This window comes from Oreochromis niloticus, linkage group LG8, assembly GCF_001858045.2.
Source record: "Oreochromis niloticus isolate F11D_XX linkage group LG8, O_niloticus_UMD_NMBU, whole genome shotgun sequence".
Lineage (NCBI taxonomy): Eukaryota > Metazoa > Chordata > Actinopteri > Cichliformes > Cichlidae > Oreochromis > Oreochromis niloticus.
Window position 1 is genome coordinate 4985287 of NC_031973.2, and position 15074 is coordinate 5000360.

At 39.9% G+C, this 15074-nt stretch overlaps 1 protein-coding gene across 1 annotated transcript; it reads left to right on the top strand.

Moving 5' to 3' along the window:
- The first annotated feature begins 1649 nt into the window (after nucleotides 1-1649).
- On the top strand, nucleotides 1650-14295 carry tap2t (transporter associated with antigen processing, subunit type t, teleost specific). The gene is made up of 12 exons (XM_005453736.4): nucleotides 1650-1919; nucleotides 4175-4724; nucleotides 6228-6342; nucleotides 6451-6581; nucleotides 6832-7037; nucleotides 7193-7390; nucleotides 7615-7743; nucleotides 7820-7999; nucleotides 8128-8301; nucleotides 8846-9005; nucleotides 9978-10114; nucleotides 13317-14295. The coding sequence occupies exons 1-12, from the start codon at nucleotides 1839-1841 to the stop codon at nucleotides 13512-13514; spliced, it is 2259 nt and encodes a 752-aa protein (XP_005453793.1). The 5' UTR covers nucleotides 1650-1838; the 3' UTR covers nucleotides 13515-14295.
- Nucleotides 14296-15074: the final 779 nt, after the last annotated feature.

The window sequence follows — 15074 nt, forward strand, 5'->3', positions numbered from 1 at the left end:
AGTACAAGCTATTATAACAGAGTATTGAATACACTTTTCAGGTATAAACTGTATTGCAGTAAACAAAGATGTAAGCACCAACAGAGGATTTATTAGTAATTTTTAGATGCTTGTCTTGCTTTAAGTCAAATATCTTTATAATAAATTCTTTATTTATATATTATAATTCAGGAAAATAAATGTTTGAATATCAGAGATGTCTCTTGTGATTTTTTTTTTTTTTTTTAATTTTATGTTATTTTACTTGCCCCATTTATTATTGGAGAATAAAACACAGCCTCTCAGACTGAGAACTAATGTTCTTCATATTGTTGACTAGTACACATAATATTGGTGTGTATTTATTTGAAGTATACTGAAAAAGGTTTGTGAGAGGGATTTAATCCAGATGTCCTGAAGCCCAGTAGTTGTTGGTAAGTGGCCAATAAATTAGTGGAAACAGTCAAAGTTTGATCTTACTAGAAAAAAAGACAATTTGATTTTATACCTAATAAAATTATAAAAATGGATAGGAGACACTTGGGAGAAACTCTCAGTTTCTCTGCTGATATTTTTACTTTGGCCCAATCAGTGACACTGTGTGTCTACACACTATAATGCCCTTCATATAGTCCTTAGGGCTCCACAGCATATGATCCCTGCTGAACTTGGTCCTCTCTCTATGTGCAAGAATCATTGAATGTCATGCTGAGGAGAAAGTAAAACTATATTATATGTGTTCTCTCCAAACTTGTTTTCATAACTGCTTGTTTAAAAACTAGAACAAAACTAACAAAAAATATCAATATGGATGTAATACAAGGCTTTATTATCAAATATAAGCCTATATACTCTATTTATTCTTTCTTATAGTATGAAAGGGTTGACACTGATTTTATATTTTCTTATAAGAATAAATTCCAATTGTTTTTTTTTTTTTTCATGGTCAAAATGTTTGGTGTCAACATTTTATGAGCAACTGTTCAAAAATGGTTGATCGGGTGGTGATGAAACATTATTGTCAGTTTCAGTTCAGTTCTTTGTTGATTTGGATTCAGTTTAATTTCAGCTATTGAATTAGAGTAGGCTTGCCTCATTTTCAATGAACAAAACAAACAAACAAAAGAAACAACTCTGAGACCAGAGTGAGCAAAAACTAACATTTTTACTAATGACCTAATCAAATCTCTAAATGAGATAATAAATTAGATAATCCATATTAGCCTTATAACGATGGTCCAGTCACACTAATGTCATTGAGCCTGCAGGTGCATAGACTTTCAGTATCCAATGGGCTCTGCTGATGCTGATAAAATTGCACTGGTCTACATATATATATATATATATATTAAAGGGCAGGCAATATAGGAAGAAAATGACATCCAAGTGCCCCCTGCTATGCTGCAAGAATCATGTGTAATGTTATTATTATGCTTTTATGTATTATACTGTTTTTAGAAAATGCAAAAATGGGAATTTTCACCAGTAACTGTCATATGAAATATATAAAACCTAACTTTCATGTAAAAACATTTTTTAAAAGCCAAAATTGGTGTCACGGTGTCAAAAGGGTGTAAATCTTTCCTACACAGACAATTAAACAAACTGCCGTGCCTTTATTGTGAAAGGGAGGAAGTCGTTTCCAGCAACATAAGCAACGACGCGAACTGCCGCCATCTTGTGGCCAATGTGTGAAATGAGCGGTTTTCTTAGTGCAAAACTTTCCACAGCTGTCGCACAAACGTTGATTCGTGGTACAAAAACGATAGTTGAACAGACATGAGGACAGAGTTTGATATTTTGTGTAATGTCGCTCTTTTTTTTTTTAACGTCCTCTGAGCCGCGCAAGCGTCAGCTAAATGAAAGTGAAAGTAAAAGTGAAGCGGCTGGTGCTGCAGACACTTAAGCTAGCTGTGCTCTGTGGAGGAGAAAGATATACGGTAGGTAATCTAAATTAATCCCGATTAACTCAATTTTAAATACATTTTACGTCACAGGTGTATACACAGGTAAATGTGAAACGGCAGGGAGGAGAGCAGGTAACCTAAATGGCCTATTACTGAAGTTACCACCTCAATTAAGTAAGCTACAATGAGAACCAGCAGCTGGAGATATGATTTATGCTCCAGAGTTGCATTAAATAGCTGCAAGGCTTTGTTAATATAACTATAACAGATATTAGTGTTAACGTTTTGCTCATATTTTCCATAAGTGTGATGTAAACAGTTTGAAAAACAGCACTTTATCCCCGGAGTCAGAAAATGTGTCTCTGTGGTACTTAGAGTAGATTAAATTAAAAATGCAGGACCTATTTTTTACTTTTTTGCATATTTTATTCAGTGATTAAGGATATATTTGCTGAGAGTGACCCTAAGACTGCGAGAGTGGGTGTAAATAAACAAAAACTGAAACCAAAAAACGACACAAAGTATAATAAATAGAGAGGAAATGTGGTTATTTTTAGCCTTTTATAGTTTGGTCCAGTTTGTTATTACACTGTGTCAGGTGAGGTTTGGGTCCAGATGTTTGAGGCTTGAGGATGACCTCATGATCGTGAGCCAATTGCTTCAAAAAGCGCTGTGTTTGTACTGTAATCTCTCCTCTGAAGTCATGAAAAATTAGGCTCCTGACTAGTGTTATTACAGTATAAAATTTCATATTACTTTACCTTTTTATTCATTTTAAATTTTTAGTTTCAGTTTACGCTAGTTTCACTTTGTTGCCAGATTTGATCCTTCCATTTTGGAATAGGAAAGGTTTAGTGTCAGTTCAGTTTTACTTTTTATTTTCTCTGATATTTTCTATCGACATTTATTAATTATGTTCTTACAAAACCACTTAAATGAATGTTGGGCCACAGTAGCAAAAGGTCCTAAATTAACCAAAAGTAATTCAGGCACACACACAGTCATACATACACACATTAAACTTGCGCAAATTATGTACCAATGAAATAGAATATCTTAAAACAGAATTACATGGAGAGATGTGAATTTAAACGTACACCTATGAGATCTAGTTTCCAGCTTCTGTAAAGTTCATATGTGGTTCCCAGAGGTGGTTTCCTTTAACAGTGTGTGTCAGGCTTTCCGGACCGATACATGACCACTGATATGGAAACTTCATTTGTGGAGAATGGTTCCTTTTTTATTTAAATGTTTGTGATGAAGATTAACAGATTAGATATGTTCTCATCAGCCACTTGTATCGAAGTAGCAGAGGAGACACTTGATAACTGGCAGGTTCTGAGTACTAAAGACTGTAGAGGAGCTAGAAACACTAAATATCATGTAAACATCTCAGGCACATGAGCTAATTGCACCAAAACTTCCTGCTGCTTGTTGGAAATGTGATCACATTTACATTTTTAAATGCATAAAGTTCTTGTTTTCCAAATTCTAGTTATTATTTTTATTCCACTAACTAAAATGGGTTTTTTTCACTACTAGTTGCAATTTTTTAGTGTGTTTTAGTTAACTGTAACAGCTTCAGTGCTGACAAATACCCTTCATATTACAATAATTAATTTAAAAAAAATTAATAAGAAGATGAAACAAATCAAGCAAACACTAGAAACTAAATGAAACTAAACTAAACCAGATAGAAATTAATAAAGAAAATGTCTATTTAGTGTTTAAGTTTCTTTTTTCATCTTCTTGTGGAAGGAAAAACGTTAAGGACCATTTACACAGGGACCAATTAACTCATCATGCATTGATTTGCAGATGATGGTTGGCCACTAGTGGACAGTCCGGGCTCCATCTAGTATTTACTACCAGGTCATATGCCAGTCAGTGGTTTCCTGTGCACTCATTGTTAGTCGCTCACCTTGAAGGTAATGCTTCCTGTATGAACGGTTTTTGGTTGAAGTAGAAGCTTTTCAATCTGATTTAACTATTTTCCTGAGAGAGAGAAAAAGAAGAGATTCAAATCAACCAGTCTGAACGGTGAAGTTCAAAAGAATCAGCTTCCCACTATGAGCTGCTCACACCTGCAATAGTTAACTCTGAACCTTAACTCCTGTTCACCCGATTCTCCCCCTCTGGCAGTTTCCACTGTCATTGAGATGATTGGGATTAATAGTTAAATATTTTACAAAAAGACACACGTTTGGGAAATATAATTGTTTTCCTGATAAAGTAAATCTATATTTTAAGACATCTTTTCTGATTGACTGTAATACTTGCTGTTGTAGGATCCAATTGAGAATCCTGCGTTTTCACCGCCCACCAAGGGTAAAATGACGGACGTGGCAGCCTCAGGATTTTTCATCCTTGTTTTCGATGCAGTTCTGGGTTCATCGTTGTGGACCGGGCTGCTGCTGCTCGACTGCTCCAGCTGTGGTGGACTGGAAGGCGTGTGGGCCTTTGGAGCTGTAAAATGGGTTTTTCTCCATGTTTTCACCTCTGTGCTGACTGATGGAAAGCCCCAGCCTGTCCTCCGCAGGTTGGTGGCGCTCCTTTGCCTTCTTCCTCCCGTGTTTGAAAGTGGACACTTCCTTAAAGCATCTCCATCTGAGCCTTACTCGGGTCCATCTCCCAACCTCAGCATGCTCCTCTTAGGCCCGATGGCCTCATCTCTGGCCTGTTTAATTTGGGAAAAGGGCCTCAGTGGGAATGGAAAAACAAAAAAGGACAGCGTCAAACTGGATACCAGTGGGCTGCTTATGAGGACACTAAAATATTTCAAACCAGACACTCTCTACCTGATCGCAGCGTTCGGTTTCCTCATCTTAGGAGTCATCTGTAAGTATAAAACATTCACATTTTATAGTGTGTTAGATAGAGCACGTGTGTTTATTACAGTGTAAGACATATGGATCAGAAACATGCAGGCAGAAGTAGCTGTGTTTGGATCAGAGGGTGGACGCCAAGCTTGTTAGCAAGCACCCCATTTTTTTCTTTATAGAGGAATTTTTGTTGCGTAAAAATCCTCGTCTTTGTGAATATGACAACAGCTGAAAGTAGCTTTTATTCACAAAGGTGATTAAAATGTCAAGTTTCAAAACACCAAAATGGTGATTGTGAAAATCTCACAGCAGGACTTCACTAACCAGTGAGTGGAATGATTGTGTCTACATTCATCTTTTATACTGTTTATTGGTAATACTAATGAGGGCAGCGCGGAATATTGCAAAGTAGGGAAAAGTGACAAAGACGGGAGTGCAAAGTGACCACAGCAGATAAAACAGGAAATTACTTGAAACAGAGAGTCAACAATCACAAGGATTTGTAAAAAAAATTAAAGAATAAAAGCAACATTAGGAAAAAAGGCATGAATTCAAATTGTAAGACATAATTCACTGCTTTGAATGACTAACTAAGATAATATAAATTGTCAACTGTAGTTATAAGTGACCGATTTTGGTTAAAAACCTCATAAAATATTTCTAAGAGACTGGACTTGCTGTTCTGTGTGGATCAGAGTGGAAACAGCAGCTGCAGGAGTTTGTTTATAGGTTAGGAGGCCTTGAATGTATGTATTTGTCTTCTTCTTCCTGGAATCCAAATCCTGTTAGACCTGAAAGGTCCTGCATGTTACTTCATTCAGAGAAGTAAACAAAACTTCTCTTTTACTCTGTTTATGTTTTTTTTCTAATCAGCAGGAAGAGAAGGGACCTTTGAGTCTACAAATCCTCTCTGATACACAGTGAATAAGTAAAAATTAGACTTTGAGAGCAGATTTTCTCCTATCATTGTTCGCTGATAGAGTAAAACCATCGATTCCTGCTGGTGAGTCTGTGTGCTGGGATGGCAGAATTATCCACGTTGGAATATTTGTTCCAAAGACCAGCACAGATTTGAACCATTCGTTTATGTCCACAAAAGGGCAAATCAATACGAAAGACGAGTTATGTCAACATTAGCGTGTTTTATAAGGTCCACGTGCAGGTTTTGACATTTAAAAAAAATAGGCTGGGCAAGATGATTTCACCATGACAGCACTTCTCGTGCCTGCAGCATGTCCCGGCACCTGTACACTGACTCCACCTGCTCATCCAAGATTAGTCACTTCTGCTAAGAAACCCCTACAAAGAGGGGGCTGGCTTAAAAATGCACAGTCCATTTTTATATACAGTCTATCATCAGCACTCATAACATAGTTAGTAACAAATGTGATTTCCACCACACACTACATGTCCTTAAATACTCACTAGGGTTTAATACTGCTTTCGAAATAAGTTTTTAATAAGTTTGCTGACTGTGTCCCTGTTTACCTTTATACCTGTCATTCATCTTTCCTCACAGGTGATACGTTTATCCCGTTGTATCAAGGGAAGGTCATTGATATGCTGAGTGGTAAAGTACTTGAAGCCGGCTTTGGTTATGCAGTCGGAGAGCTGGTTCTCATTTCTCTCGGAAGGTGATGAACCAAAACTGTTCCCATCATTTCTTTGTCTCTCAGATATTCGTAGGAAGAACATTTATTTACTTGGCATCTCTCTGATTTTCTATCTTTCCATCTTAACAGCGCGCTCTTCTCTGGCATGAGAGGTGGTATATTTATGTGCACCTTGGCCAGACTGAACAAGAGGCTGAAGCATCTGCTGTTTCACACCCTCCTGAAGCAGGAAGTGCAGTTCTTTGAGGAGAACAACCCCGGTGAGAGGAGCACGACATGTCTATTAAGATATTTAGGGACTGCATGAATTTGCAGGGTCAACAAAGCCAAAGGTTCCCCTTATGAAAATATTAACGCTGATTTAACCCTTGGTATATGGAGAATCATCATAAAATGCAATTAGCCCGACAAACTAGTGTCTAAAAAGCCTCATAATCTAAAGTAAACATTGAAGCTGTGCAGATTTAAGATGTTACTGAACTCTGTCCTTTTCTCTGTTTCACCATCCAGGTCGTCTTTCCTCCCGCCTGCACTCTGACGTGGACCGGATGGGCCGCACGGTAGCGCTGAATGCTAACGCCGTGGTTCGCAGCACAGTGAAAACCTTCCTCATGTTGGGAGTGATGTTACGCCTGTCCTGGGAGCTCACTGTGCTCACTTGCATAGAGATGCCACTCTTAGCTGTAGTGCAAAACAAATACAGCACCTTGTATAAGGTAGGTGTAAAAGGAAGAAAAAACAGCCAGACTTTTCTTTATCTTTTTTTGAAGAGAGGAAGAAAAATGTTTGTTTGCAGCTGGAAAGAATCAAAGATATTAAAAGTGGGAGTCATGAAGACTTTATTTGTTGATCCTGATTTGTTGTCTGACAGGAGCTGAAAGAGCAGATTCAGGACTGCCAAGCTCAGAACGCAGACCTGGCTTCCCAGACGGTCAGCGGGATTCAAACCGTCCGCAGCTTCAAGGCCGAGAAAGACGAAATCAGGAGATATCAGGAGGCTCTGGAGCAGATGCGTGTAGTCAAGAGACGTTCAGGAATCTACAGTTCAGTCTTTCTCCTAGTGCGGAGGGTAAGGTGACAGTCATGTTACAAGCAAGGGAACATGTTTTATTTTCAACTCTAACTGCATATGTGCTAATATTTAAGCACCAAGAAGAAACTGCACCCTGGTTTCTTAAAACATTTTAGTATTTCCCCAGTATTTGATATGTGCTGACATGATAATGGTTCCTGTTTTGTTCGTTTTTTAGCTCCTTCACAAGTAACTCTCCTCTCCTAACTCTCTTTATTTAGCTGGTGTCTCTGGGGATAAAGATACTGATGCTGTTACAGGCCCGCACCCTCATCTCGTCCAGAAATCTCAGCATCGGCAGTCTTGTGTCCTTCTTCTTGTATCAGAAGCCCATGTCGGTCAATTTAAAGGTAAGCCGAATCATTCTGGGTATTTATTAACATGTAGTGCCTGTTTTTGATACTCAATGGGTTATTTATGTTGCAGGAGATTTTGTACTGCTATGGTGAAACGGTGGCCACAGTTGGAGTCATTTCCAAAGTGTTCAGCTACCTGGACAGGACACCCAAGTGTAAGGAGGAGGGAGATTTAGCTCCCGACAATCTGCAGGGAAGAATTGTTTTCCAAAATGTCACCTTCAGCTATCCAGAAAAAGCTGCCCTGAAGGTAACAGTTTCATATTATGACAGTGATGGTTGTGTTTGTCCCACAGTGTCACTGTTGGAATGGTGTTAATCATTAATTTGTGAGAGTTGGACAGATTTATAAATGCTGTACTGATGTCTTCTCTCTAGTCGGTGTCTATGGAGCTGCAGCCAGGCAAGATGACGGCGTTGGTGGGTCCCTCCGGCAGTGGAAAGACCACCTGTGTCAGCCTCCTGAAGAGGCTGTACGAGCCCAAGGAGGGTGAGATCCTGCTGGATGGAAAGCCGCTCCACCTTTACAAACACAAATATTTCCATCAAAAGGTACAGACGGCTCAGCCAGTTTAAATCATTGCACTAAATCAAATAATGTAGGGATGCTCCTGGTACATATGATCTCAGTACTTAATGTGTCTTTAATTAATGCAAACATGTAATCATATGTTAGATATAGATGCAGTTAATGTTTAAAACAGGGTCTAATCTAACATCAGCTTCAAGTCACAGACCTCAGTTACTCAAATGAATGACACAAAGAGGGCGTCAGAGGGTTTTTGTAAAGGCTTGTCTCACTTGGACAGCTGTCGTGTCTAGCCCTGTCCTCGGCTCAAACGCTTTTCAGAGTTTTGAGGCTGGAAGATTTTTGTTTGACTGGAGCAGCTGGACCAGTTCTGGGGGTGGGGGTGTAAGTGTATTTGATTCATTAGTAGATGTAGATCTTAAAATAGCACGTGGACAGTGAATCTCTTTCTATCCACTTGTACCCCAACAAAACTTTGACTGTCAGGTGTTGTTCTTGTGAGACGCATCAGCTCATTTGCTTTAATTGTGTAAATGGTGAAACCACATTAATCCTTTCTTCGCGCAGGTAACCCTGGTTTCCCAGAATCCCGTGCTGTTCTCTGGCTCCCTGAGATACAACATTGAATACGGCCTGCAGGATTGCAGCATCGAGAAGGTGAAAGAAACCGCAAATAAAGTCAACGCACACGACTTCATCTCTGCAATGGAGAACGAGTACGACACAGGTACAGAGCCATCTGTGATGTTGTGCCTCACCTCAGTCACACGGGACTAGAGACCACTTGGCAACTGCCTGCCAACCACTGGTTACAGTGGAAAAATGAGCATTACCTGACCAGTTCCAAGTTGTTGCTAAAACTTCAGTTACACAGGGCTAAAGAGCGGTCAGTGAGCCCCTGGCAACAGCTGGCACTGTGAACCTCGAGGCTGCTTGCCTTTTCTATATGACATGATTGTCTGTTGCTCCTTTCGAAATATGTCATTAAGGCACAACTTTTATTTTGAAGACAAATGTTCTCAGTTTCCAGGAATGCTGAGTAGAGCAGAAAAGTAATAACAGCAGCTTTTGAAGAGATAAAATTAATATTGAGACGAACTGGTTCAGCTTATTGGTCGGCCGTCCACTGCAGTCCTAGTTTATCATGTGACCCGTTGGGAAAATGAAATCCCACCCCTGAAAGACCAGCATGCTTCTGCATTTCAACTTTGCCCACTGTGGGTGAAAATAATCACTGAAATTTGAAGAGTGGTATTAATGAGTACATACCTACAACATGAAAAAATTCAGATTCAAGTTGTTTTTTTATTTGTTTGATTACCTTTCTTTACATTTGTATTACTTCTGTCTACTCATACTGCATATTGCAGTGAGCTCTTTCTCTTATAAGCCCCTTGTGCGTTTTCTTTTCATTACATCAGGAAATAAAAATATATGATAGCTATAGAGCTGATCTGACAAGGAGAAAATGCACAAGTCAATTAACAAAATCATCAAGTAGAGAGGAAAACAGATCATTATGAGCTGCAGATAGGTTTATGAAGGTTAATATTAACTTTTTGTGACAGATGTGAAGTAAGAAAAGTCAGGTAAATCAGGAGGTATGTTTCAGTAATGATTAACTGTAAAGTGATGGAAAAACCTGAAGCAGGTGCATGTTTTCCAGTGTAACCCTGGTCTGTGTTGTTTGTCCTCTCAGATGTTGGAGAAGGTGGGGGCCATCTTGCAGGAGGAGAGAAGCAGTGCATCGCCGTGATCAGAGCTCTGGTTCGAGACCCGAAGGTCATCATTCTGGATGAAGCAACCAGCAAACTGGATGCCAAGGCGCAGCATTCTGTACGTATATAAAAATAAAACTCAGAAACTTCCATCTTCACATGAGCTCACTGTCGGGGATTGTAACAGGCAGCTATACGACCCTCAGCTTTGCTCATGATGACCAAACAAGGAAATCCTGGATGCAAGAAGAGTAAATGGGTGTTCTCTGTGTGTGGGTGCGAGTCGAGCAGCTGCTCTTACACATCTGTCTGACGGTGGTGGTGGTGAGAAAGTTTGGGCAGTGGGCTGATAACACAAGAAAAAGCAAACCTCTCCTGCTCCTCTCAGGCGAGTCTGGACTGCTTCCATCAGGATTTTTAGATCGCTTTGATGAAGTCCTCCTTCACAATGGCCACAGGCCAATAGCTAATCTGAACTCAAATGCAGCGAACCACAACAGAGACAGCTCGTAAGGTTTATAGTGTTTTATTAAGAAAACAGATTAATTCGTAGCAAAGAGCAGTGATGCGGCCGTGGGTCAGTGAGAGTGAACTGGGAATTGACAGGTGCAACAGGAATGGAGCGGGTGCGTCTGGAAGAGAAGAAAATGAGGTTAGGAAGGTGGTGGGCGCAGGACACCTAGGGAAGGTAGGTATGACCTGTATTGCTTACTGATAGCCGGGGTGAGCTTGGCTTTGAGTAAGAGGCGGCGAGAATCCAGGTGAGTATTGGCAAAGGCTGGCTGACCTGAGTTCCACTGAGTCCAAAGTGGTGAGTGATAGCTGGAGGGCAGGCAGGTGAGTGCAGAGGTAATCCAAAAAGAAGTGAGGTTGAAGGCAGTGGCGAAGAAGGTCCAGGGAAACTGTGGCACAGGAAAACAAGGTAAGCAATAAAACAAGCAGCAAGAGCATGAAAACCTTAGCGCTAGTGATGGGTCCTGCAACACTGACGCACCGACGCATGTATCAAGCTCACCCAGCGATGCCTGTATCGGTGCGTGCGTCGCTTTAAGAAAAAGTCACGTGATCGATACAGCTGCTGTATCGCTCATAGCCAACGCGCCAAACTGTGTTTAAAAGGTACCGCATCCGCACGGAATGAGTCGCCACCAAAAAACCCCCACAAAATTAATCTCGCAAAGATAAAAAAAAAACATCTCTCCATAACAAAATGGAGCCTGAAAGAAAAAGAATGTGGGATCATGTTGATCTTTTAACTGCAAATAATATAATAGTTTGTCTTTGTTTCAGTGTAATCTATCAGAATAGGAAAAACAGCAATGTGACCTGCAGTGTAAATTATTTATTTCATTTTATGCAGGTTAAATGTCGCATCTGTTCTGCGGAGCTATCTTACACAAACAAAAGCACCTCCTCAGTGTTTAGGCATTACAGAGCCAAACATGAAAATAAGACAAACACACCAAGAATGAACACAGGTTGGCCTATATAGACACTGAACAGCTTTATCATCATTTTTTTTTTTATTAATATGTGTTTTATTATTTTGAAATCAAGCATCTAGGAAGACTGTTCTGGACCAGGCAGCCCTGAATTTTATTATAAAGGACTGCCAACCCCTTAGTATTGTGGAGAGTGTCGGAGAGAAACATTCCAAGATCAGAGGATCCTTTAACGTACTGGGGGAATAGGAAGACATCTTATCTGAACCTTATCCACCTGGCTTTACAGTTTGTGTACCCCAGCTTCATCTGTGCCTGTGAGTTTTCCAAAGCTGTGGAAATGGTGTCAAAAAAAACGCAATAGACTGAATGCAAAGACATTGGATAAACTTATTTTTCTGAATAGAAATTTATAATAAACTCTGAGTCAATTACATTTAAATGGGTAATATTACATTCACAATACTTTCATTTTAATTTTCACTTAATGTCATTCACAATATATTTTAAAGATGTCTACAATATTTGCAATATAAAAGATATAAAATGATTCCATGGAAAGTACAGTACCTTACAGTGTATACAAGTACGACTAGATCATTGAATCAGTGTCTGTTGTGAGTCTCAAGTAAGTTGCCTGCAATGATATTTAAGGTCCAGCAGGTGTCAGTATGGAGCGAAACAGCAACACTGTGTTGACACAGTATCGATACAGTTTGGGGAATGTGCTGAAACGCTTCACGAGGCCTCGTCTACCCATCACTACTTAGCGCCAATAGCAATGTGAGATCATTTACAAGCTGACAGTGAAGGAGAGTCTGAGTGGAGATTACATCCTCAACCTGATTACCCAGAATCAGCTTCAGGTGTGCAGGACTGTAGGAGAGATAATGGCTCTGACCAGGGGTGGAGACCAAGGAACTTGGGTGCCTGATGGAATTTTCCAGCCATACCTCCACATCATGACGCTATGTGTCAAAATGGAGTTCTTTCAAAGTTATTTTATTTGTTTTAGAAGTGGACAAAGTCACAGGGTTGCAAATCCACTAATCCACCAAAAAACAGCGCTTTGTGCCGGCACACAGTGGCCCACACCTGATGTGAGTATGTTCCCCCCAGATGACTCAGGACAGTGTCACTCTGGTCTCGCTCATCATCCAATCCACCGCCTTCGGGTTAGGAAACTCGTTAGCTCGCGTCACCAGGGATGATGCTTCACTCCAGAGTCGTATCAGTTGGTGTTTGCTTTGTAGGTGTGAGGTTTGTTAAGAAATGACAGAGCTAACAATGCATGTGGGCAAAATAGGAGTTACAGAAAGTGATCTAAACATAACAGCTGTGCTGAAAACATCTCTCCTGACCTGCAGTAGAAGACGAGTGAGCCAGATTCAAAATAAAGCGGTTTTCTATTTTTATGGGCCTGTTCCTGGAACTTGAATGAACAGAGCTCTGGCTGTGAGTGCAGAAGCCCCACCCACCTGGCTATGAGTGACAGCCAATCAGATTAAGGAGCTAAAATTGGAACTATAAATTAGAATAGAAATAACACAAAAACTTAAAGCAGCAACATCCCCAGGTTTGACATGGAAAACAATAGCCCAAAGATATCTTTGCACATCCGAATGAGAGGCAGGTCGAAGGGAAACCTAAAGATTTTTGGAATTTTTAGGGTTTTATGAGTTTAGTATTATCAGAAAGTTGATTTTTTTTTTTTTGTTAAAGACTAACCAGTTAATCCAGAAAGTATTTAGATGATAAACTAAAAAATAAACACTGCCTCTACTTGCAGCCTTGAAGAGGGGAAGAGGACCACAAAAGAATTGTGTGTACGTGCCAGCACTATGTGTTTGTGAAGTGGCCTCATATTTCTGTCTTCAGGTGCTGAAGGAAATTTTTGCTTGTGGTCGGACGGTGCTGGTCGTGGCTCATCAGCTGAAGACTGTGCAGGAGGCCGATCACATCATCTTCTTGGAGAACGGCGAGGTCGTAGAGGAGGGGACGCACAGTGAGCTGATGGCCAAGAAAGGGCGCTACTATCGTCTGAAGGAGGAGCTGTTCTCTCAGGACAGCCAATGACCTGCTCGTACTTTCGTCACACAAATACTTTGTTGCTAGGTAAAGAAGGAGTGATGTTGTTTACCTGTTTGTATCATGAGAAATGTACTGTTCATCGTCAGAAAACTGCAAACAACAGAAGTGTTACTGCGATGTTTGGTCGGTCAGATGAGCTCAAATCGTCCATCCTCGTTTATTTATCTGGGAGGAAACGTTTGAAGTGGAGAGAATATCATAATCATTACCTTTAGCTACCATGAGTAACTACATTTCGAGAGAATAGTTCATATATGTAATTTATTGGCAGTATTAGAGGAAAAAATGTGGGGTTTCCTGCCAGTAAACAATGTAAATAAAGATAGAAATTACTCCACATGGCAGCAGAACAGTCATGAAATAAAGTGACTCAGAGTTAGAGGTCGTCCTCTAAAATGAAGTGTTTTCTGATTCTGTTGTCTCTTTATTTGCTTTAAAATGATGGAGGGCTTCAGTGTTGGTGTGCTCTGAATGTCAGGGACTGTTTTTCTCGCTGCCTTTTGTGCTCCATGTGTTAAAGCTTTGCTGTGAATCACGTGTGTTAAACTCCTCACACAAGCCCTCGCTCTAACAGAAGCTCCTGTTAAGGTGAGACTTTGTCACTGACATTCGTCACTTCTCCTGTCAGAGTTATCGTCACCTGTGGTTTCCACCATGAATCATGGTGTCTTTTCCTGAAACTCCAGAAATATTGTGTTTAGAGGATTTTGTTCACCGATGTACTTTTTTTAAAACTAGACTTAATAAAATTGTTTTGAAGAAATAATTGATGGAAATGTTTGAGTCCTGATCCATTCCAGTTATTTACTCCTTTCTCCTCTTTATTAAGACTTCCTCATTGGAGGTCAGCTTCATTTAATGTTGAAACCTGATACATATTGAAGGGTAACTTGGAGAACTTGTTTTTATATAAAGCAAAAACTGGATTTTGTTCCTTATGAGCTCCACAGTGCAGAGGAGACACAAATCCCTGGGACAATTATGGCAGGAGTCCAGTTAAATGTTAATTTCTCCTCCTGCTGCTGCCTCCTCTTCTATCCATGGATGATCACTTACAAGGTGATTTTTGCCCACAAACTTCTACTGGAAAATGGAAAAAAAAAAAAAAACCAACGCTGGAGAGACCAAATGAGGATATGAAGATACCAAAAAACCTGGCTGAACAGAAAGGTTCAAACAGATTAATTTAAAAACAACAAGTGTTTTCATACAAAGTCCCTCCAGGCCTATGAAAGGATATTTCCCCATTAAGATGACTTGCAAATATTTCTCTATTCTTGTGCAGATAAACCTATTCTGGCTTCAATTCCCCATGTTCTTGGCAGGCCTTTATTATTTTACATCTGCTTTCTTGTTTTTATGTTCATGGGAAGACTTGCACGTTTCCTGTTTTGCCCAACCCGCCTTTATGATTTTTTTTAGCCTCATTTGTAAACGCCTAAAACTACCTCTGCATTACAATTGCACACACCTGCTGCTATATATTTTTAGTATTTTTTTTTTTTTAGCACTATTTATATTATTTATATTACTATTACTGCTGCT

What these genes read in the sequence shown, in the direction of transcription:
- tap2t (XM_005453736.4), top strand. Translation starts at nt 1,839, where the DNA reads ATGAAAGTGAAAGTAAAAGTGAAGCGGCTGGTGCTGCAGACACTTAAG. An exon ending in GTTCTCATTTCTCTCGGAAG is followed by an intron (nt 6,343 to 6,450) that starts GTGATGAACCAA and finishes CCATCTTAACAG; the next exon opens with CGCGCTCTTCTCTGGCATGA. An exon ending in ACAAATATTTCCATCAAAAG is followed by an intron (nt 8,302 to 8,845) that starts GTACAGACGGCT and finishes TTCTTCGCGCAG; the next exon opens with GTAACCCTGGTTTCCCAGAA.